Source organism: Nelumbo lutea, chromosome 3 (genome assembly GCF_056320005.1).
Source record: "Nelumbo lutea isolate HS-2025 chromosome 3, American lotus-T2T, whole genome shotgun sequence".
Taxonomy (NCBI): Eukaryota; Viridiplantae; Streptophyta; class Magnoliopsida; order Proteales; family Nelumbonaceae; genus Nelumbo; species Nelumbo lutea.
Window position 1 is genome coordinate 111,785,154 of NC_142686.1, and position 25,351 is coordinate 111,810,504.

The 25,351-nt window shown below is 37.4% G+C and overlaps 3 protein-coding genes across 4 annotated transcripts; 2 read left to right on the top strand and 1 right to left on the bottom strand.

Moving 5' to 3' along the window:
• The first annotated feature begins 1,768 nt into the window (after nucleotides 1-1,768).
• On the top strand, nucleotides 1,769-7,730 carry RECQI1 (RECQ helicase l1). Of its 2 annotated transcripts, none has more exons than XM_088978924.1 (10): nucleotides 1,769-1,934; nucleotides 3,573-3,973; nucleotides 4,402-4,659; nucleotides 5,145-5,308; nucleotides 5,458-5,554; nucleotides 5,678-5,721; nucleotides 6,097-6,211; nucleotides 6,287-6,640; nucleotides 6,738-6,962; nucleotides 7,116-7,730. In XM_088978924.1, exons 1-10 carry the CDS (start codon nucleotides 1,820-1,822, stop codon nucleotides 7,224-7,226), a joined length of 1,884 nt encoding a protein of 627 aa, XP_088835050.1. In that variant the 5' UTR covers nucleotides 1,769-1,819; the 3' UTR covers nucleotides 7,227-7,730. The 2 variants fall into 2 exon arrangements, with proteins under 2 accessions (XP_088835050.1, XP_088835051.1); XM_088978925.1 differs by lacking the exon at nucleotides 1,769-1,934 and adding an exon at nucleotides 1,985-2,123.
• Nucleotides 7,731-14,589: 6,859 nt separating this feature from the next.
• On the bottom strand, nucleotides 14,590-15,132 carry LOC148867662 (uncharacterized). Its single transcript, XM_088976500.1, has one exon. The coding sequence runs from the start codon at nucleotides 15,130-15,132 to the stop codon at nucleotides 14,590-14,592; it is 543 nt and encodes a 180-aa protein (XP_088832626.1).
• A 7,823-nt stretch (nucleotides 15,133-22,955) lies between these two features.
• Nucleotides 22,956-23,531, top strand: LOC148867663 (uncharacterized). Its single transcript, XM_088976501.1, has one exon. The coding sequence runs from the start codon at nucleotides 22,956-22,958 to the stop codon at nucleotides 23,529-23,531; it is 576 nt and encodes a 191-aa protein (XP_088832627.1).
• Nucleotides 23,532-25,351: the final 1,820 nt, after the last annotated feature.

Here is a 25,351-nt window from a genome sequence, read left to right on the forward strand (position 1 = left end):
CTCCGTTGTCGGGGGGCAAGTGGCTCTTATAGTCACTTCGTGCACTCGTCCCGGGGCCCTTGTCAGGTCAAGTATGATTACCCTTGTGCTTGTCAATTCAGTCGTCGTCCTTTCTGCAGAGACAGAACCGTCACTGCCTAACCGTCATCTAACTGGAGATGGCGGTGTCAGTGGCGGTGGCAGGTGGCCGTTTAGGGTGCTACCGCCAAACGTCAGATCCCAAGTCAGTCAGGCGCGGCGCCCTTGGGCACGAACTTCCTTAGTGTCAGGCGTGGTACGACTTGTTTGGTTTTGGTGCCAAGTGATGCGAAGTGCTGAGCGAGGCGGTCTTGAGCTCGGAGGTATCTATAGGGCAGGTCAGTTCGGCGAAGTGTATCCCGACTTGTTACAAGGTGGGTCAGTTCGGCGAAGTGTATCCCGAGCTGTTACAAGGTGGGTCAGTTCGGCGAAGTGTATCCCGAGCTGTTACAAGGTGGGTCAGTTCGGCGAAGTGTATCCCGAGCTGTTACAAGGTGGGTCAGTTCGGCGAAGTGTGTCCCGAGCTGTTACAAGGTGGGTCAGTTCGACGAAGTGTGTCCCGAGCTGTTACAAGGTGGCAGTTCGGCGAAGTGTATCCCGAGCTATTACAAGGTGGGTCAGTTCGGCGAAGTGTATCCCGAGCTGTTACAAGGTCAGTTCGGCGAAGTGTATCCCGAGCCGTTACAAGGTGGGTCAGTTCGGGCCCCCGGTAGGGAGTTCAGTCCACTCGTGTCCCTTTGTTCCCGCCTAGGCTTGGCCCCTTTTGCCGAGCTATTGTTTCTGCCACGTGTCACGTAATAGAGAGGTCTGGCCAATTCTTCTTTCATCAGAATGTAAATGGATCGGATTGGATTTAAGTTATATCTGAATCTAATTCGATAATAAAAATTCTATATCCAATTGAATATGATGATACAATGGATATTACAAAGAGTCAAAGATTAATTCAAATTCAAATTCGTTAAAGATGTCAGATATCCAAATCTGATCAGATCAGACTCGATTTAATTACCCATTGGTATTAAAATTTAACAAATTATTAACAGGAAAAAAAAACATTGTATACAAAGAAAAAAGCACAAGCATTTTTTTCAACCATTATTGGATCTTGAAGTGATAGATAATGATATCAAATACAACCATAATATTAAAGTCAAATATTACTTCATTTTATTACCAATGTATAATATTTTTTATCATTTTTTGCTTAATTTATTTATACCACTTGATATCCTATTGCAATCCGAGTCCTATATAAACTTATCTTGAACTTTGGGGGTTGTGTCAAGTCAGTCCCTAAACTTTAAAACATGTCTGTGTAATATCATGAACATTCAAATTGTGTCTAATAGCTCCCAACATGTCATGAACATTCAAATTGTGTCTAATAGCTCTCTTAATTGACCGTTAGGTATTTTTCAAAATAACAAAATTATCAGGAATACATTAAATAATTTCAAAATAACAAAATTATTTTTTATAGTATTTTTTTTATCATTTTACCCATTTTTGTCTGAGTGTTAAAAAGAAGGAAAAGAGAAAAATGGTTGTGAAACCGGGCAGGTGACCGTCCAATTACAATTGATTGTTGAATGGAGGAACTTGAAAACGGGAGCGGGATTGGTGTGGTGTCATAACCCTATTTCCGACTCAATTCAATGCCCCAATCGAATCGAAGGGTGTTTGTCAAAGGCTAACGTCACGTCGTCACGTGAGGCCCCACGAATGTAAATACAACGAATATATAAGCAGACAGAACCCCTGGTTAAGTTTGTGCATTTGATTTGAGCGGGAGATAACAATGAAGGATCACGAACTCGAACTAGAGAAAGCAAAGCTGCTTAGCTTAGCTATCGATTTCGGCTTCGATGAGAAGTCTTCAAAGAAATGTCTGGATCGTCTGGTTCAACTCTACGGTAATCCAAAACCCTAGTTCTTCTTTCTTACTCGTGTCCTTTCGAAACCACTCGCGCGAACCCCTTCCCCCATGAAATGTATTCATACGTTGGTTTGAGTAAATGTAGAACGAATCGATATAGCTATCGATTCCGGCTTCGATGAGAAGTCTTCAAAGAAATGTCTGGATCGTCTGGTTCAACTCTACGGTAATCCAAAACCCTAGTTCTTCTTTCTTACTCGTATCCTTTCGAAACCACTCGCGCGAACCCCTTCCCCCATGAAATGTATTCATACGTTGGTTTGAGTAAATGTAGAACGAATCAAGATGTTATGCAATTTCAAAGAGAGTGTAGAGATAACGGAGGAGAGGATGGAAATCTGAAAGGATTTACTGAAGTCTTTCGGATAAAAAATGTGTTGGGAGGTGGAGTTTTCTAGCAGTTGATAAATGAAGTATAAGCTGTTTGTTCGACAGGGGCACAGATGACTCCGTACTTAACGGAATGTATAAAGAAGTTAACCACAATATGAATGCCCGGTGTTTATATTTCCTTGCATTGTCTTCACGATTAGTGTTCCCCTGTCCTTGATCGAACTAATCACTTGGGTTGTCCTAAATTTTCAAACTCGACCATGGTGGCTGTGATAAATTTCAAGTAAATTGATTGAAACAACGAGGAACAATTAGTGTGAAGAAGAAACCATAATATTTATTGGTATTAATAAATACGAGGGGCACAATGTATAGGTGGAATCTTCGAGTTGAGCTTTAATACAAGAGAATACCTCTTTATTGGTAGAATATCGGCCGACAAGCAGCATTTTTTCAAGCTTGATAGCGGCTGCTTCATACTAAAATGCCAGAACTGTATTCAGTCCACTCTTCTTTCCCAATTTGCATAGTATTTGCTGGAAGCTTTCAAAAGCATAATTTTTATCTCCCTTATTAGATGGAAGAAAGGGACATATCCCCAGTTATTTGGGGTCTTGGAAGGGGTGGATAGGATATGAACCTAACCCTAGCATTTTTTTACACAAAATGGTTGCTCTCAGACTCAAACCTGCGTTCTCATGCCTGTCATCCTGAAATTTTACTATTCCACAAATCAATGGCCACTTAAGGTGTCCTCTCATAAAGCTAAATGAACTATCCATAATATACTGCTTAAACCCTATGAATTATTTGGATTATATGCACTAAGAGGTCATCTTACAAGTACTGACTACTGAGAACATTCATAATAAACCCTATGAATTTAATGAAATCATAAGGTCTTAAATACTCGGCACATAGAAAGCTTAACATTAGTTATTTGATCTAGTTGGTTGTTGGTTATCTTTCATGAAAGCAATGCAAATAATGAAAATTCATGTTTAATACTACAAAAATTTTGCCACATTTAAGTCAAATAGGTCACCAGTAATTGACATTATTAATGATCATACACCGAGGTCCTACATTTTGGTGATATAAAGAAAAATTGTCATGATTTTCTCATATACGTCTATAGGAACTTATGATGAAAGTCAAGCTATTTCCCATCTATATTAGATGGAATTTCCTAATAAACAATAAGATTTTACCCCAGATTTCTTGATCTCATTTTTCACCATCTATCTTCTTTTTCATTTTTTTATATGTTTCTCTCATGCAGGAGAAGATGGAAAGGAGTTTGTTACTGTTGAGCATTGTGGTGATGATTTTCTTGCAGCACTGGCTGAATCCATGCAGGACAGTGAAGATTGGGATGATTTGCAAGCAATGGAATCAGAAGCTTGTGGAGCTTTAACTAATATGTTTGATAAAGAAACCAAAGATCACTATGAAACAGAAAATGAGGACAAGTCTCAAAGCTATATCAGTGTTAGTGAAGATTCACCTCAACCTATGACTCAAGAACATTTCATGGCAATTGATTCATCTAGTGACGGGGAAGGATCAGATTTCGGGTTTCCAAACAACAATCCTAGGGGATCTTGTTCTTCATTTTCTTTTGATAGAAAGAGTAGCTCTTCCTTTGCTCAAAGTTCAGGAAAGCATCCTCTGAAATCTAGTGTAAGCAATTCTTCTGAAGGAGCTTTCTTGCTTGCCATTGTTTCCTTTTGTGCAGTATTGAAGGTGGAGTGTGCTTTGTTTAAATCAACCATGAGTTTCACTACTTTGTTTCTGAAGATTGCAATGATAAAAGATCATAAAGAGAAATTGGTTTTTTTTCCTGGAAGGATTGGGATGGAATGTGAACTGAAAGTCTATCTTGTGCATCTGGTTGAACTCGATTATGTATTCCTCAGTGATTTTCTGTCCTAGTTTTGACTACATACTGAGCAACTTCTTCTAGCATGTACCATAAAAAAGTTTTAAGATGTTGAATGTGCATAGGCACTAAATTTTTGAACCTTTCCAAGTTATTGTCTATTCATTAGTTTGAGCCTTCCAGTTACTGAAGTTGTTTTTATTTACTTTTCTTGATTGTTTTGTTGGAGTGTAAAAGCAGCATCATAGAGCATTCAGTTTCATCGATTTCCAATGGAAAAACATGTCAGATCAAGTCAAAAGATGAACAAGAAACTTTAGCATATGAAGACCTGCAAGCTCTGGATGATATTGAATTGGCAAATGTAGTGATTTTTGGTAATAGAACATTTAGACCTCTGCAGCATCAGGCTTGTAAAGCAGCTATGGAAAAGAAAGATTGCTTTATTCTTATGCCCACAGGTGGTGGTAAAAGTCTATGTTACCAGGTAATTCCCACTTTTCACCAAGTCTTTTATGGAAGAACAAAAGTCCAGACTTGCGTTTTCTATTATAGTGAAATTATACCATGCTCCATGGTGTTTCTTTTTCTTTTTCCTTTTTTTTGGGTTTACTTTAATGGACTATTAATGCTGTCCCGTATGCTGTGCATTCCATCATGTTTTGTCTTTCCCTTTCAAGGTTTAGTGCATATCATATGAGATGCTATGCAGACAATGTCATAATTGTTTTTTAATACTTTTCACCTAGCCTAAAATTTACTATGTTCTCTTTGTGACAGTTGATTATCTTGCATTTTTTTCTTTTTCTTTTTTTGCAACATGGAAGTTTGTTTGCTGGTGTTTATTTATCATTAAAATATGTTTTGAAGTGTTTTGGACTTTAGTGCCTAGGGCTACTCTGAACATTTTACTGCCTTTTCCTTGTGGTGTTTTAAGTTGCTACTTTATCCATTATTTTGCATCATGTACAGCTACCAGCAATTCTGCATCCAGGTGTTACAGTTGTTGTGTGCCCCTTACTTTCCCTCATTCAAGATCAGATTGTTACTCTGAACCGTAAGTTTGGAATACCAGCAACATTTTTGAATTCTCAACAAACTGCTTCCCAAGGAGCAGCAGTCCTCCAAGAACTGAGGCAAGAACCCTTTACTTTTGTGTTTTTTCCTTTTATTTTTCTTGAAAAAAAAAAAAACTTCGTTTATGAAATTTGGCAGAACTACCTTGTTATTGTTCAATTGTTATGATCGTTCACTGTCCAGTTAAACTTTATATTCCATTTTCTAGGAAAGCTAAACCATCATGCAAGCTCTTATATGTCACTCCTGAAAGGGTTGGTGGAAATATATCATTTATTGAGGTCCTAAGAAGCCTACACCAGAAGGCAAGTGTTTTGAGTTTACATTCAAATCCGATAATATTTTTATATGCTACAGAAAATTCAAATGTTTGCGGCTATCCATCAGATATAGTGCTTTGGAGGAACCTAACCATTATAACGTAACAGGGACAGCTAGCGGGATTTGTTATTGATGAAGCACATTGTGTAAGGTATATTTGCTCTTTGGTTCATTAGTAATGGACTTTTTGCTACTGCTTCTACTTATGCATATTTAGGGACCAATCATTAAATCAAAGATGAAAGTGAGATGACCAATAGGCGGACCGCCATTAGGAGAGGTCCTAGGAGAAAAGTCAGATTTACTGGATATTTCAAACTACCCATTTAAGTTCATAACGTTCTCCAAGCAAGAGATGGCCTGCCAATTTAATGTTTATGATTTCTGCATAGTCCTTGATATTTTCATTAGATGTATGACATTTTTCTCTGATTTAACCTGAGAAACCCACTGCTTATTTACTTTCTAACTTAATATCCATATCTAGCTCAAGAATCCCACTGATATTTCCTTCTTTATATATCAGCCAGTGGGGGCATGATTTTCGTCCAGACTACAGAGGATTAGGATGTCTTAAGCAGAATTTTCCAGATGTTCCAGTGATGGCATTAACTGCAACGGCAACCCAATCAGTTCGGAAGGTAATAAGATTATAACAAGGACTTTTTATGGGGTTCTGGGTACTGAGTAAATTGTCCTAATTTTGTTGATTGCAGGACATCTTAAATACTTTAAGAATTCCCCATGCTCTTGTTCTTGAAACAAGCTTTGATAGACCAAATTTGAAGTATGAAGTAGTAAGTAAGACCAAGGATCCACTGAAGCAGCTTGGACAGCTACTTAGAGATCGTTTCCAAAATATGTGTGGAATTGTCTACTGTCTTTCAAAGAGTGAGTGTGTGGAAGTCTCAGCTTATCTGAACGAGAAGTGTAAGATACAGACCGTATATTATCATGCTGGGTTGGCTGCACGGCAAAGAATTGCTGTCCAAAGAAAATGGCATACAGGAGAGGCCCATGTTGTATGTGCCACAATTGCTTTTGGAATGGGGATAGACAAACCTGATGTTGTAAGTCCATATCTGCGGATAAAATGCTTGACCTGCAGTATAAGGTGTGCTTTTATTTATTTATTCTGATATTTTTGGGTGTTCTCAATTCTTCCAGCGTTTTGTTGTCCACAATACAATGTCCAAATCCATAGAAAGCTATTACCAGGAGTCAGGAAGAGCAGGAAGAGATGGTCTTTCGGCAGTATGCATTGCTTTGTACCAAAAGAAAGATTTCAGCCGGGTTGTTTGTATGTTAAGGAGTGGACAAGGATGTAAAAGTGAAAGCTTTAAGACAGGCATGATGCAAGCAAGAAAAATGCAACAATATTGTGAACTGAAGGTATTTTCATTTCTTGATAGTTTAATGCAGGAAGCCATTCCACATGATTTCTTGTAGTGCATTCTACTTCGATAGCTCAGTTCAATCTATAATCAGTTCTCGGGTCATAGATTTCCAGCCTTTTTTTCACACCAAAGTATGTGGATTTTTCAGACTGAATGTCGGAGGCAAACCCTACTGGAACACTTTGGAGAGGCCTTTAACAGAGATGGCTGTAAATATGGTCCTAATCCCTGTGATAACTGCCTCAAGGTATCCAAATGAGCTAAGATGGTTATACTCCCACCGGTTGAGGTGGTTCAAGTTTCAGGAATACCCGTTGTAGCTTCACCAGCCAAACATCAGTGTCAGTTCCGAGCAACAAGGGGTGCGTGGGATGTTGGGTTATTATTAATATTTCTATTCCTATTTGCTGCATTTGTAATGGAAGCATTTTAGTAGAGTGCTGGCCTGTGGACTAAGAAAAAACCCTTGGTTATCATTATGGCTAGGGCGCTGTGTGGGGGTGATCTGTGATCAACTGATCATGACCTTTGCACCTGGAATTTTGCGCATGAGCTAGTAATGATCACCCCTAGCGCTGTGAAAATGGTTAGAGATGCTCTTGCAAAATAATTTTGCTGGACTTCTTGTAATATTGGTCTTAATTTCCAGCATCCTTTTTCTTTATCCTTCTTTTTCCATTTGCCCTTAGGCTCATTTTGGAAGGAGTACATGTATAATGCAAATACATAAAAAATAGTACAAAATATAAGGTTTTACACTCTAGATATTTGTAAGAAAATGTTACAATTTTGGGAAAAGTACACGTGTCATGTAGCTAAAGTTTATTAAGCTTTAGGGATACATGGTTTCAACATGAAATTATGAATGGTTCATTCTCTCCATTAGTGAAATCAAGTATAGAATAACAATTACTCAATCAATAAATCACCTAGTCTTTTGATAAGGTAAAGTGCAAGCAAAGTGCGTTTTTAAAGCACTTCATTGCATCGCACACACGTGCGTGTGCGTTGCGCAGTATTGAATCCTTATACTCTTTTCTATTAATTCTAAGGAGTGTAAATCAGCTTCTATTGAAAAACTGAAAATAAAATTTATAATTTTTTAATGTGAGATAAGTTCAAAACTAGGTTTTTGTAAGAAAAAAACTGATTTTTCAACCAAGTGTGTAGGTGCAATTTCTCATGTAATTGACTAATCAAACCTATTGGATTTAATATTTTATGATATTAAAATCCAACAATCCCCCACATTAATTGATTAATTACATAGTTCTCTTTCAATCTAAACTATTATGATACAGTTATGCATACAAAAAGTGTTTATCAATTTAAACATCTTGTTAGTATAGTTATCTCAGAGTCTTGTCAAAGTTATTGGTGGTGAGACATTAAATTAATTACTCTCAAGACAAACCGGAGACATCTATACATACAAAAATGTCTAGTCTCTGCAAGAGTTTCAAGTTTTACTCAGCACTATTATGGCCATGTGCTTTTTTCCTGGTTTCATGAACAATCCCGAGAGTAAATCCAAACTCTCATGAGAAGCGACACCACTTCTATGTTCACATAGGTAAAGTTCCACTATGTGCTCTGTTATTTGACACATTTCAGAACTTCATTAAGAGTTTATTTCAACCTCTTATCATAATGAACAACACTGTTTAAGTTGTGATGGTAAATTTCTCAATATCAATGCCAACAGTCACGTTGTTGTAACTTGTTGTTACCCATTAAACCCAATACTGATGGTTTTTCAGTTCAGGTTAGGTTACCATTACAAGTGACTAAGTAAATGGTTTTAATTTCATCTCTTAGGTTGTCATTCTTACCAATTCTCTGGCTAAACCCTTGGTAAGAGGATCAGTCAAGTTTTTATTTGACCTCACATAGATTATAGTGATGACTCAATCTTGAATCAGTTGCCTAACAAATTCATGTCTCAGACTTATATGTTTAGACTTACCATTGTAGATACCACTGTAGGCCCTTGATAGAGTTGTCTCATTATCACAGTAAATGAAAATTAGAGGCATAGGGCTAGGCCAAAGTTTTATATTCAATAATAAATTCCTAATCCACTCAACATCTTTTCTAGCAGCCGCTAAGGCTATAAATTTGGATTCTATAGTCGAGTGAGATATACAAGTTTGTCTCTTGGATGCCCAAGAGATCGCACCCCCACCATGGACAAAAATCCATCCAGATGTGGACTTGTTATCTCCATTACCGGTAATCCAACTTGCATCAGTGTACATTCTAGTACAGCTGGATAATCACAGTAAAACAAGGTAAGTTCCAAGGTTCTCTTAAGATACCCAAGAACTCTCTCAATTGCCTTCCAGTGCTCAGCACCGGGATTACTTGTAAACTGACTAAATTTATTTACTGCAAATGCAATATCGGATCTGGTACAAAGCATATCACACATCAAGCTTCCTACTACACTAGTATACTCAAGTTGTGCAATTGCTCTACCAGTATTTTTTACTAGATTTATACTAGAATCATATGGCGTGCTATATTCTTTAAACCCTAAATGCTTAAATTTCTCAAGTACTTTCTCAATATAATGTGATTGACTTAATGCATAGCCCTTACTATGCTTTTTAACTTTTATTCCCAATATGGTATCTACTTCTCCTAAATCTTTCATCTTAAAGACAAAGGATAAGTAGCATTTAGTTTCATTTATGCTAACCATATTTATATTCACAATAAGCATATCATCGACATAAAGACACACAATTACTCCATAATTTTCAGTGAATTTTGAGTATATGCATCTATCAGCACTATTATGTTTAAAACCAAAAGCTAGGATGCAAGAATCAAATTTCTCATGCTACTATTTAGGTGTTTGTTTTAATCCATATAGTGATTTAACCAGTTTACAGACTTTCTTCTCATTTTCAATAAGAACAAATCCTTCTGGTTGTTCCATATAAACCTCTTCATTTAAATCATCATTTAAGAAAGTGGTTTTAACATCCATTTGGTGAACAAGTAAGTGATAAATGGATGCTAATGCTACGAGTGTTCTAATGGAAGTTGTTCTAGCCATAGGTGTCAAAGTAATCAATCCCTTCATTTTGACTAAATCATTTGGCTATCAATCTAGCCTTAAAATTTTGTACAATTCCATCAGTGTTGTATTTTCTTCTAAACACCCATTTACATCTTATTGGTTTTGATCCTGAAGGCAGATCTACTAGTACCCATGGTTATTTGACATTATTGAATCCATTTCATCATTTATAGTTTCTTTCCAAAATGCAACATCTCTAGAGGTCATGGCCTCACTATAGGTTTTTTTGGATCATTTTCAATGTTTGAAACAATAGGTATCTTATTTAAAATCTTCTCTCGATCAGCTTCAACAAAAAATACAATTAACTGAGTAGAGATAAAATCTGAACCTAAGTGTTTCTCTGTTCTTTGTCTTTGACTTCTTCTAAGTCCTAATGTAGGTGTGAGATCTAAGTCCTAAGTGTTTCAAGTTGTGTCATTTCTTCTTTCAGTCTCATTATTATCAACAGGTATTGAGATCTGAGTTTCTCTGTCATTTTCCGTGGATTCATTTTTTGTAGATTCAGAATACAGTTTATTTTCAAAGAATTCAACATCTCTAGTTTTAATTATTATGTTGGATTCTAAGTCTAGAAGCCTATAGACATTGCTATGTTCTACATATCCAATAAACATACTTTTCTCAACTCTGAGTCATAATTTGGTTCTTTTAGGATCTAAAACTCTATAATATCCTAAGCACCCCCACACTTTTAGATATGCTAAATTAGGCTTTCTTCTTGTCCATAATTCATATGGGCATTTGTTATTAACTCTATAAACAATTCTGCTATGTAAATGACAGGCTGTTAGGAGTGCTTCACCCCACAGGTTTAAAAGTGCATTAGTTTTTAACAACATCCAGTTTATCATTTCTATAAGTGTTCTATTTTTCCTTTCAACCAAACCATTCTGTTGAGGGGTATATGGAGCAGAACACTGATGTATTATTCCAAATTCTTCACAGAAAGAATTAAACTCATTTTTAAAGTATTCAGCACCCCTATCAATTCTAAGGATTTTAATTTTCTTTTCTAGTTGATTTTCAAATTCAGTCTTATACAGTTTAAACATGTCAAAGGCTTCATACTTAGTTCTCATAAGGTAGACATAGGTGTACCTAGAAAAGTCATCTATAAATGTTATGAAGTATCTCTTACCTCCTCTAGTTAATACACCATTGAGCTCACAGATGTCAGAATGGATTAGTTCTAGAAGTTGAGAATTTCTCTCAACACTAGGAAAATGTTTCTTAGCCATTTTAGATTTTACACATATTTCACATTTCCAGTTGATTCATTATTGTAAGCAATTATACCAAGTTTGCTCATGTTCTTTATGGATTTAAAATTCAAGTGTGCTAATCTATCATGCCATAAAGAGAAAGAATCAACAATATAAGCATAAATTTTTCATTCATTAATACTTAATTTGAACATACCATTACAACTATATCCCTTTCCAACAAACATCTCATTCTTGGATAGGATTAGTTTGTCAGATTCAAAGACAACTTTAAATCCCCTCTTACAAACAAGATTTACTGAAACCAAGTTCTTTCTAATGTCAGGAACATGGAGAACATTCAGGAGAGTCAGTGTCTTTCCAGATGTGAAGTTTAACTCTACGTTGCCTCTTCCAACAACTTTGGCACATATTTGGTTTTCCATCTGTACCTCCTGGTCATCAGTCACTTCTTCATATGTCTTGAACAATGACTTGTCCTTGCAAACATGGACTGTAGCGCCTGAATCAAACCACCATCCAAAAGATGATTCTGCCATGTTGACTTCAGTAATCATGGCCACGAGATTGTCTTCTACCATGTTTGCAGACTTGGTTCTGTCTTTCCGATGTCGGAAGATTCGGGCATAATGCCCCTTCTTTCCACAAACATAGCATGATCATTTTTTATTGTTGCTCTTCTTGAAGTTCCCATCCTTCTTCTTTACTTGTAATGCATGGTTAGTCTTCTTCGATCCGTTTTTCACAAAATTGATCTTAGAGTTCAGCATACCGGTCAGGGTCTTATCCCTATTGTCTCTAATTCGAGACTCTTCTTCAATACGAAGGTGTTGCTGAATTTGCTCCAAGGTAAGGTTCAACTTTGTGCAGAAGCTTCTTCATGTAATCCTTACAAGAGGGTGGAAGTTTGGCAATGATTGCTCCCACTTGGAAAGATTCAGGAAGGATGATATTAAGGGATCGAATTTTGTTGACTATCACCTGTAATTCATGAACTTGCTCCAGTATAGGTTTATGGTCGTTCATAGTGAAGTCAAAGTATTCTGCAATAAGATACTTATTTGTACTTGCTTCTTGCACCTTGTATTTGAATTCCAGGGCCTTCCAGATTTCTTTTGGAGATGTAAGTTCCTTGTAGAAGTTGTAGAGCCGGTCTGATAAGGCATTTAGTATGTGTCATCGGCACAAAAGTGAGTCATCTTCCCGTTTTGCTCTTTCATTCTTTAGTTTCTTTGAGTCTTTGTCAGTGAGTTCAGGAAGTGATTGCAGATTCGGGTCCAGCAGATAGTATAGCTTCAGTGTGGTCAGAAAGAAGATCATCTTGTTTTGCCATCGGCTAAAATTTGCTCCATCGAACTGGTCTAGTCGAACAAGATCTTGGTTCATCATCTTGATCGAAGTCATCCTTGCTTCCACCTCCATTGCAAGATAACGTTCTAAAATTGTTAGGGAAAATGGGGTCTCTGTGAGGAGAAGCTCTAAGGTGAGTCTGAAGACACTGTCTTTAGAACGTTATTTGCCTCGACTCAGTTTCACTGAGTTTGTTGTTGGGTTACAGGCAAATTCGTTCTCAGGATACAACAGAGCCTTGGGTGAGAATCTGCAATCAGCAAAGTTGAAGAGTCTCCAAATAAACCTTTTGTGAGACTGTAGCAGGCCGAACTGAGAGAGAGAGAGAGAGTGAGTGAATTTCGAAATTGTATGTTTGGAGTCTGACTCATGCTCCTTAAATAATTTGTGAAGATGTATGAAGAAAAGGTAGGTGCTGGTTTAGAGAAGGCACATTGAACAGTCACAATTTCAAACATTGTGACTGTTTAAAAAGTAGTTAACAGTTGGTGACTGTTAACTTTGAATTGTCCCTCTTGATCACACCCAATCGAATCGTGACCGTTGATCTCATTAACAGTGATCAACGGTGATCAACGCACCAAAACAAGAGCCGTCCATCATGAGCCACGTGGGTGCGAGCAAAGTGCGCCTTTAAAGCGCCTCATTGCTTCGCACACACGCGCATGCGCACGTTGCACGGTGTCGAATCCCCATACTGGGTTTTTATAAGAGAAAAACTGATTTTTCAACCAAGTGTGCAGGTGCAATTTCTCATGTAATTGACCAATCAAACCCATTGGATTTAATCTCTTATGAGATTAAAATCCAACAGTTAGAAGGTGACGTAGGTGGTTTTTTAAGATCATTACCGTCAAATAACAAAATAAAGGTATCGACTATATGGTCTTCACCTTTTGAGTCACTCCCTAGTGATCTGGAAAATTTAACGGCACTTCAAACCTTGTGGATCCGCTTTTGCTACTTTATTATGTTCATTCCTGTCGAGTTGCAACATCTCACATCGCTACCGAAGTTGGAGATTTATCATTGTCATCTACAAGAAGAATGTTGTAAAAAAGAAGCAGGAGAAGACTGGATGATTGCATTCAACGGCGAGCCTACTGGATTTTGTTTTATTTTCTTGAGAAAGAAGATGAAAAATAGTATATTTTTAAGAGTAATTTTGGCATTTTCAAAATTCTTAAATTATACATGAGGTCATGTGATATATATAACTGATGGTCCATTAATGTATAGCTGCTATATTGTTGTAAAATGAAAGTTTGAGTACTATATTATCGGATTTTAAAGTTTCGGGTACTAAATTCGCAATCGACTAAAATACAATACCTATCGGAAATTTTCTCTTTAATTTATTACTCATGGGAGATGTCCCAATACCGGGTGATGTAGCTGTGAGATCGTTATGGAGCAGATCCCAATTGGTTTAAGAAACGTCTGTCTGAATTAGCGCTGGTCGCTGGTAATTAATCTTACACATGTAATAAGAAACTTGTGCATTCGCATGTAAATTTAATTCTTCTATTTAAAATGTTAAGCAAGATCACCAGAGGAATGCTTTCGTAGTTACCTATTACCACTCTCGAAGGTGAAAGAGTTATGCAAAAGACAAAAGAAAGCAGAACTCTTTCTCCTTTATCCACTATTCATGTGTATTTTTACTTTTACTAATTCTTTGTATTCAAATTTCTGGATCGAATGAAATATACTTGCCTTTGACTTAAAAAAAAACAAAGGCGAAAGAGTTGAAAAAAAACGGAGAGAGAAAGAAGAAGAAGAAGAAGAAGAAGAAACAGAAATAGGCGAACCCCTTCTTTATTGTCACTTATCACATACGTATAAGACATACGACGAATTAAATAAGAAGAAAGAGAAGACCCATGAACCATGATTTCATGAAACTACAGAGATATTACTGGCGACCTCCTCGTTGCCGTTCGTCTCTGTATTACGAATTAACTATTGATTGAATTCAGACGCTGAAGCCTCATCTGCTCGTAGAAACGAGCGATGAACTCTTCAGCCTTTGCATCGATCATTTCGTCCCCGTTGTCATCATCTCCGTCCTCATCTTGCTCGCTCCTATCAAGCTCTTGGAGGTTCTGCGCCGAAGCATAGCGACTCATGCTGTCGGTGGAGCTCGAGGGGGTCAAGGTAGTTGACTTGGGCGGCAACGGCAACGAAGAGGGTCGAGGGTGCACGTCCTGGAAAGCTTCCACTGTTGTGGGGTTGTTTTCAATGGTTAAGGGCGGCAGTGGGGATTGGTGGTGGAGTTGCAAGAGGCGCATTGCACCCAGAAGTCTCTTCCATAGGCTCTTGGTAGCAACCCCAACATGGACGGAGTTAGACTTTCCGGCCGACCGGTGTCGTAGCATAAACAGCGCTATCTTGATCAGGTTCAGTGGGCCATTCTTCTTCTTCTTCATCTTCTTCTGTTTCAGCGAGTGGGAGACAGGTTCTTGTTCATTATTGTTGTCGAAGGTGTCTTCTTTCTCCATCACAAAAGGGGAGAAAGAGAAGAACACCTGCTTTTATGTGTATGCGTCTGATATCCCTACCCTGCCTTAAGCAGGGCAGGGAGAGATGAGAAGAAGGGGTCGAAAACTGAAACTACATCGCCATTATTTATAGGCAGATGAATTCCTTCGGTTTTCCCTGAATTACCATACTACCCATCACCGTTACACCTTAACTCGCGAGTAGGAATGTAGGATAGTTTCGAGTTTTCATAACCAGGTGAGTCAACTAGGAGACTTGCCACAGTCGAGTTGTTGATGAAACGAATGAAGACTGAGTCGAGTTTTCATAACCAGGTGAGTCAACTAGGGGTCTGATGAGATTGCCTAGGTAATTTGCTTTTAGCTGGAGGGGGGCAAAATGTGGGGGCGATGTCTGGGGCGAGGGAATCGGAAGAGTTGAGGGTGGAGCGATGTCTGCGACTGCTGTTTTGCTGTTTTAGGGGAATGGCTTGGCTGGTGGGCCTGGTCCCCGGTGGTCGCTCGTCATCGACCACTCTTGATGCGGAATTCTCGGGCGGTGCAACCCAAACAATACTCGTCACTTCGTCAGTCGTCACCAACGCCTACGAACGAACGAGTCGTCTTCCGCGTCAATGCGTTATATTACTCACCATTCACCAAAAAACCTGGTCTAATCATGAGCCGACCCGGGCCAGGCTTCTGGGTCTATAACTTTTAAATATAGTGCCTGAATGGGGCGGAAAGGATTTTTTTTTTTTAACTTCCCCGACCCCTTTTTTCCTCAAGGTTTAGATCTATTACAAATTTAAAAATAATAATAACAATTTTGAGGGTTAAAGGAGCATTAGAGTGATCCAGTAGTTCAGTTCAAGATTTGGGGGGCGAGGACCCACTTTGCTACTTTTTAAATAAGTCTCCATTTACCAGTTATATGATGTTGTGTTTGGTTTGAAGGAAAAGGTAGGGAAAAGTAGGAAAACCTATGGCAAAGATCATGGTTTTCAAAACTGGATTGGAGCGGACGGTCATACTGGAAAAATTAGGAATCAGTTAGGCGATCAGTTTCAGTTTTCTCTAAAACCGGATTTTCTTCAAAAATTATTGATTTTGGTCAACAAACTACTGACCGAGTAATTAACTGATCAGTTTCAATAAATCGTTTTTTATTTTTTGTCATAACGGGCCAACCATTCGGTTGAACATTCAAACCGTTTGACCCAGTAACCGGACCCTTGACTGGTTCGGTCTCCAAGTTGGTTTTAAAAACCATGGCAAAGACCCCCACAAATATACTTGTCTCCGCCCCTATTAGGAGGGTTTTATGGATGTGGTTTATGGCGTCCAAATAAGGTAGGCTCCACACAAACAGGTGCGACTATGATATAGAAAATATATGATATCTAAAAAACAAGTGACTAATAAAGTGGAATCATTAAAGCAATAGCAAATAAGGTGTTACTTATCAAAGTTTATGGGTAGGTTTTATTTGATCAAAACTCTTTTCATACCATATCTTTTTCGCATCATAGATTTATCCCAAACAATAATGTCAGAAGCTATATTTGGTGCAAATTAGGAAAGAGTGTTCCTTCATTTCAAATGCTAAAAATACTCTAAGGCCTTGTTCACCTTTCATTAAGTTACTTACCTAGGTAAATAAAGTTATTTGGGTAAGTTTTTCTTGGGAAACACTTATTTGAGTAATTACATTTACCCCTGTTTTTTTTATTTTTCATGTAAATAAGGCAATGACTATTTTAGCTATAAAAATCCATTATTAAAAGTGACATTTTTGTCTCATTCAAGTGTCCCTATGTGGGAAAGTTATTTACCCACCTAGGAGATGGGTATCATTTACCTGGGTAAGTGGTACCCAAGAAAATAAACTTTTCCTAGTCCCCACAATAAATATGAAAAAAGAACATGAGATTCTTGGTCAATGGAAACCAAAATCCCATTGACCAACTTTCCCTCCTCTCAAAATTCGAAAAAAGAACACCCTCTAAGTAGTTTCTCAAGAACACAAGTGCTCAATCACAATGGCTTTATCATCACAATTCACCTCTGGTGCAAAAGTTGTAACAAATAGGTTTATAATATAGTGTTTTCGAACCATCGTTGACTCGAATGGTCGGACCATTTGGCTTAGGAACCATTCAGACAACTGGTTCCATTCACCCTTAACCCGATCCTTGGCCAAAAACTGCCAATTTGGCTAGCGACCCACTGACACGAGCGATCTAATTGTCTACGCATTCAACATTTTTTTGCCATTTGTTATTTTAATTGTTTTATTTTTTAAATTGGAATGATTCATCTGTTCAAACCAGACAATCAAATGCTGACCCAAAAACCAATTGCCAAAATAATTCCACTTCCAAGTTGGTTTTAAAAACCTTGTCATAATGTATCGGGAGTTCAAAACAAGACTAGATAAAAGACATTTTGTGTTTTGGTAAACGGATAAGAAATCCAAACTCCATCCAAACAAAGAGCAAAGATAAAATAAAAAGGGAGGGGCGAGGAGAACGAAAGCCACCAGATTTTGGGTCAATAGTTCAATCGTCTGATTCGAACGGACGGTCCCTTCTAACAAAAAAATTTAAAAAGTAATTAAAATAAAAACATTTAAAAACCATTGAACATGCTGAACGGATTGATGATTCGACGGCTTAGATCAATGAACCACTAACCAGTTCAACGATTTTTTGTCGATGACTGAATTTGGGGTAAAACAAAACAAATTGCCTAAATGATTTTGGATCCAAATAATCTGACATTTCGGGCCAACAGCGGTTCAAAAATCATGTTTTTAACTGAAAGAAATATCAATTCTAAAAATGTTTTATAACTTTTCATGCAACCTTCATGACCAGATGCTTGCACGCATGATGCATGAGTGTCATAAGACAACCAAGCAATAAGAGTGGCGTACGTCCAGCCGCGTTTCTATTGAAATGGGCCCTAGTAAACGGTTTTATGTGATCTCATCATCTGATCATCTCTTTTGTCTGAGAAATTCCATGTCCAAATGAATAATATCTTGAAAGATAGTAGGCCCCTTATAATTATTGCTTTGTAAACAAACGGTTTTTAAGGGTATATTTGGTTTGAAGGAAAAGATAAGAAAAATAAGGGAAAAGTAGAGAAACCAAACACAGCGTAAGGTCTCAAAATTTTAAGTAACCAATTCGGTTTCGTACTTTCGTCGTTTATGATTACATATTTTGTACATTATTAAATATTAAAATATATTTTTTACGTAATATCCAATATAACTATATAAGCTTATTAGTTATTATAACTCTATCAATGTGAACTTATCTTATGCCATGTAATAAAACCTTTGTCAATCATTCATGTTCATGGAGCCTGTTGATGATGAATATTAGAGTTTGGATCTGATCACAATATAATGCTAGTCATATTCATCTAGCTGTACATTAGGAATATTGGTCGTATTTTAACATCACTGATATTTTTGACATGCAGCTTGGTGAGCATGGTCAGCTGTGTGTTTGGTTTGTAGATTTAGACAAAACATTATGAAACTTAGGGTCTGTTCGTTTCCTCTTAACTCTTATTTCTTAAGAGTAATCTTTTAATTTTAAGAGATTGATCGTTCATTTCTTTTTATCTCTTATTTCTTAAAGTGCAATCATATAACTTTTTATTTTTCAATGATACCCAAAAAAATAAACAAAAACTCTCATATATGGGATCAAAATGGATATTTGATAGTTTTTATAATTCAGAATTCAGAATTCAAAACAACATTCTCTGCATTCAGAGTTCACCAATACCAATATACCTTTTAATGTAATCATTACACTTTTAGATGTCAAACTTCAGAACAAACGAACAAAGTCTTACTATATGACAATTAAGGCTTAGTTTGGAAAAAATACAAATTTGTAGAGTGCAAAATCTTGTCTTTCATATTATTTTGTATATATTTGCATTGTACATATTTGTATTTGTACTCTTTCCAAATCGAGCCTAAAGGAATAACAAACAATGAAAGAGATTCATGTAGAAAGTCCATTCTTTCATTCATTGTGGCCAAAGGCCATTTGAGACTTTAGGTTTTCTTTTAATTGACTTGATCACATCACTCTTCGCATACACTTTGGTGGTGTTTGGTGTTTGGTATCATGGTATTGTATATATGTTGCATATGCATAGAAATTTTTGAAAAATGTTGCAAGCAACAAGGTATGATACAACATATAAATACCATTAAATACTACATAGGCGAAATAGAAATGCAACAAGAAAATAATATTTCCTTTAAATGTAATTTTTACATAAAAGTACAAATTATTTATATCAGATCAGCTTACCAAACAAGTGTTGGATTTTAATCTCATAAGAGATTAAATCCAGTGGGTTTGATTGGTCAATTAAATGAGAATTTGCACCTGCACGATTGAAAAATTAGTTTTTCTCTTACAAAACCTAGTTTTGAATCTGTCCCACATTGAAAAATTATAAGTTTTGTTTTCAGTATTTCAATAGAAATTGATTTACACTCCTTAGAATTAGTAGAGGAGAGTATGGGGATTCGATACCGTGCAACGCGCGCGCATGTGCAGTGCAATGAAGCGCACTTTACTCACACTCGCGATGGGCAGCTTTGGTTTTGGTGCGTTGCTAACCGTTGATCATCGTTGATGAGATCAACGGTCACGATTCGATCGGGTGTGATCAAGAGGCATAATTCAAAGTTAATAGTCACTAACTGTTCAAGATGCCTTCTCTAAAGCAGCACCTACATTTTGTTTATACCTCTTCACAAATTATTCAAGGAGCATGAATCAGACTCCAAAACACACAATTTCGAAATCCACTCTCTCTCTCTCTCTAGTCCAGTCTGCTACAATCTCACAGAAGGTTTTTTGGAGACTCTTCAACTTTACTGGTTACAGATTCTCGCCCAAGGCTCTGTTGTATCTTAGGAACAAATTTGCCTGTAACCCAACAGCAAACTCAGTAAAACTGAGTGGGGGCAAATAACGTTTTAAAAACAGTATCATCAGACGCGCCTCAGAGCTTTTCCTCCAAAGTTATAGTAACCCCATTTTCTCCAACAACAAGATTGAAGCATAAATCCTTGTATAACAAACACAACATCTGAACACCATGATACCAAACACCCACATTTCCACTCCCCATTTTCATCTGATCCATAGTTTTGGATGTCATTGTCCTAAATTATTTTTAGTTCTTTGTAACAACTTCATAGTTTCATTGTCTTTAAAGAATCGAAAGAAGATTTTTTTTCTTTCTTCTCTTCTCTATTTTGTTTCATTATAGTTTTTTTTTTTTCAATTTAAAACCTAATACTAATATTGAAGATAAGAAAAGAAGAATATTTTTCTTTTAATATGGATATAAAGATTCATTATGCAATACGCAAGCATCTTTTTCTTAAGCTCTGTTTGGTTAATTTATTATAATATAACAGATAAGCTCTCACAGAAAGTTGAGGGCAAATTACTTAGGAATCTCATAAAATAATAGCCTTCCCTCAACTTTCTATTTCTCTTAATTTTTTATAAACCAAACACAGCCTTAAATATTAGTGAATAAAAAATTGTAAATGAGGATGAATGACGTTCAATTCAGTTGCCATTTGTATTTTCCCACCGTGCAGCTCTTCTCTTTTACTTGGTTGCCAACTTGTCACTCCAAAGTGGAGTGTTGGATGTGGGAGTTTCCCATTTCTCTCCGTATATATTCAAGAATCCACGCTTGCTACGTGAATAATGCCAAGTTGTAATGTGGACCCATTTAGAGTAAGGTACAGGTGGCACCGCGTATTCCCTAGCTACTCTCTCACAACGATAAATCTCTAATTCCGTGAGGCTGTCTCGACTCCACAACCTTTTATTTTCCTTCGCAAGTTTGTCTTCAATTCATTTTCTTCATGACTTATAATATTTTTAAATCATTTTTAACTTTAATTTATCAATACTATTGAATTTCCAAGTTCAATTAGAATTGGACGGATAAAACGAATCAAATTTGGATCTTTGTATATCAGATTCGATCCGGTTGCAGCTGGGAATCTCCATTCCCACTCTATAAACTGTCGCACCAGATCTCTACCCACAAACTCTTTCCTACCCACAATACACCATCTTCTAATACGTGATGCATCAGGTATAATCCAATTGATAAATGTTTTGGACTGGATTGGTCGAATTTAATATTTTATTGGACCATGTAACATGTTTAAAATAGTTTTAATTCATATTGAGAGTCAACCCAAACCAGGTCCATTGATCACTATACTTTTTTATCTTCTGTCATGGATTGGATATTGGTTTAACCTATTCTAGTCTAATATAAATTCATTATGGATGGATCAGGTCCAATTCAATTTAATAAATATTTTGGGTCATTAAGCCTTGATTGATCTAATTCAGTATACTTTATTATACCATTCAACTCGTTCAAATTGATTTTGATTCCAATAGGGTCCAATCTAAATTTGATCCATGACAATCCTATTCTTATAAAAATATTCTCCATTTTAAATGTTTCTTGCTTTTGTTGTTTGATTGGACTTCACTTTAAATGTTTTTTACTTTCTACATCAGATTAATACTCATTAAAGTGTGATACATCAGTAATTGATTTCAAGAAATAAAAGATTAGAAAAAATAAAAATTTGACATAATACTGATATAACTATATTTTTTTAATAAACGCTCATAAAACCAAGCACAGCCTAAATTATACACACTATATTCTCAATGTACGCCAGTAGACTGTAGTGTTCTTATCTGTGGCCTGTGGGTAGGAGATCTGAGCTATATGAACGCTCCCCTCCCGGAGTCCAATTCTTGCCGTGTGAGATCTGAGATTAGGGATTATACGTACTGATTTTTTTTATTTTTTAATTTCTTCTTCTTTGACTCATCAAATGCATATAGAATAATGGAAGCATTGATAGCAATTAATTACTGACAATCCAAAACATGTAATAAATACCCCAGCAGTCAGCAGATCAGCCTCCGAATTACACGGGTTTTGGAGGCAATGACGCTCACAACCTGTAAGTGTATGCCTGGCTGTCCCTCTTGGACAACAATTCTATAGCTCTCTTCTCTCTCTCATACATTTCACATTAAACCAGAGAGAGAGAGAGAGAGGGTGCCTTCACTTGAAAGAACCAACAAGTACGAAATCATGGATGTTTACTTGTAATTTACACAAACATTTGTTTCCAAGAAACAATGATTGGAATTTTTGGGGTTTGGAGACAACAGCGGGAAGCAATGTCCTGCCAAAAGCCGCAGCTAAGGCCCCAACTCAACTCAACTCATCTGATGGGCGTTGTATTTGTAGGGCCCATTGCTTGGTACTTGACCACTTTTCGTATGACCCATTTGTCCTTTCCCTCTCATTATACCACACCTGCTTTGGTTAACACCGGAATAACAAGTGGTAGACATGTAATATTTGAGCACTCCAGAGGGACAAACATGGAATACACAACATACCCTGATTCCCCCACAAAACCGTGTTCTCGCCGAGGCTCCACCGCCCATGTGGCCATCTTCATATTTTCAGTTTTCTTGAGTAACCAACCAAACACTCTCTCACATACATAATATACCGCGTATCGAACTCTAATGTATATAAATATATATGTCCTCTCCTTCGTCAGACTCATCAGACTCCACCAAACAAGTTTGAGGTTGTTCAGCGACGACAATCTTTTCGAAACCCAACATCTCTTACAGGTTAGGTTTGAGATTGATTGTTTCGTGATTTCGTCATCTGTCTGCAACTGCTACTGCTTCTCTGATACTACCAAAACCCAGTTGAAAATGGCGAAGAAGAAAACGAGTTTGGGTCGCCGAGCATGGAATCTATTGCGTTTGGCCTTGTTATGGGCCAGAAAAGGCGGATTACTCAAACGAGGGCTTATGATGGACCTTCGCATCCTGCCCAACTACATTAAGAGCCTACGCAACACCGCCGCTCGCGACTCCATTCGTTACGGTGAGCGGGAGCTCTCCTTCGACGACACGCCGCTCTTCCACTTCAAAACGCCGCACCGTCCGGCATCACGCAGGTTTCATATCCCATGTATCAATATTCCGCCCGTCGATTTCGATTTCGATTTCAGGGATGACTACTGCAACGACCACGATAAGAAAGATGGCGCATATAACCAACGTGGTAGGAGTTTTCCAGGAGAAGAAGAAGAAGAGAGAGATTATGATTGTGAGGGAAGTAGGGATGATGAGCAAAACTCCGAATTGGTGCCATGCGGAGAAGAGGAAGAAGGGATTGATCTCAGGGCGGAGGAGTTCATAGCCAAGTTCTACGCACAGATTAAACTGCAGAGACAGATTTCATATCTACAATACGATGAGATGCTAAGTAGAGGCGCCAGTTGATGAAGATGAATGCACAAAAAGAGCACTGATGCACGGAGTACCGTAAGCCTATAAATTCTATTTGATTAGATTTTTTAATTCGTTGTCTCGTTCATTCTTATATATGTAGTAGAACTTAGCGGGCGTTGCTGTAAATACCAGAGTTGTTGAAAGCTAGCTCCATCTGGAGGCTGTCAGATTGATTAATTGTTTACAGTTTCGGAATAAATATTTAATATATTGTATCCATATTGAATTGAATTGATAGAATAATTTGTTATCAGTTTGTTAAATCGAATGTTTTGTGATCGTTGATGTTGAGAAAAGCCGTCTGATAACGCAGTTTAATTATAGCTTAGAGCCTTAAACATATTAATATATATACCAATCCTGAAAACCACCATGGATCATGACTCACGACTATGAAGTCTGAATGCAATATTAGATCTGCTGATGGTGCATGCCCATAGTGACTCTTCTTGGACACAAATCTCTGGTTTGGTCATGATTTTCAAAATATTGGTGATAATCGTAGAATCTCTGGTTATGCCATCTTCTTTTCCTTCTTAATTCATTTTCCCTATAATAAAAAACTTAAGTACTTAGGCTGTGAAAGCCGATGCAAAGTTCTTGAAATTAGTTAAATGGGAACATATATTTCATTAACTTAGATGATCGAATATTTATAAATTAAGAGTAACTGGTTTTGCACACGTGGCTTGATGACGTGCTGTGGCCAGCTGTTGTTTTTTGAATCTTGTTATTGAGACAACTGTCACATATATTTACACAACCCCATGGCCAACAGCTTTATTGAAGATATCCGTCAGATTGAAGGGTGCCAGATATGTGGGGGGTGAGAATTTCGCCACATTGATGTGTTACAAACAAAATGACAATCGTTCTCTCTGTGTTTTGTTCTTCCGTCAAACACCGAATTTGTTATAACGTGTAACGCTGTTTTAATGTTAGAGCAAATGCATATGAGCTGGTAAATATATCTGAGGTCAAGGAGGAGGCGTTTCAATCATGTGAGTTCAGAGGTATCTGCTGTCGTGGCGTGATATTCAGCCTTAACGGAGGATTGAGAGACTGTTGTTTTTTAGTTTTTCAAGATAATGGAAAATCACCAAAGAGCATCAGATAACTAGTTGTGGAGCGTCTTGATATGGGGCAGTTGGCCCAGTCTGAATTGCAGTAAGCATCAAGTTGGAGAGAAGATTGAGCAGAAAAGAAGAGTCCTCGAGAAATCATGCCTTTGAGGTACCGAACAACTCTGAGGGTGGCATCAAAATGTTCATGATGGGGCTCAAGCATGAATTGACTGTGTCAATTGACTGCAAAGCTGAGATCAAGGCGCGTGATAGTCAAGTACACCAGTGACCCACTAATTTGCGGTGTTGAGTAGGGTCAGAGCAAGTGGGACTATTTGGACCAACAAAATGTTTTTTAGTGTTCTATGGGTGTGCAGCATGAAGTGCAGTCCAACATGTTTGTATCACGAAGATTATCCATAATGTATTTTTGCTGGCTGAGGTATACCCCATCTTGGGTACGCACAACTTCAAGTTGCAAAAAGGAGGTTAAAAATCCAAGATCTTTGATGCCAAACTTGTTATTGATGTAGGTTTTGAGTGATGTTATTCTCTGTGAGTCATTGCTAGTAATGATGGCATCATTCATAGACTAAAACAACTACATAGGAAGTATCATTTGAGATGGTAAAAAAGGAGTAATCCGACAGCTGATTGTGTGAAACAAATGGAGGTGGGTGCCTATGTGAATTTTGCAAACCATATGCGGGATGCTTGTTTTAGGCCGTGGAGAGGCTTCTAAAGTTT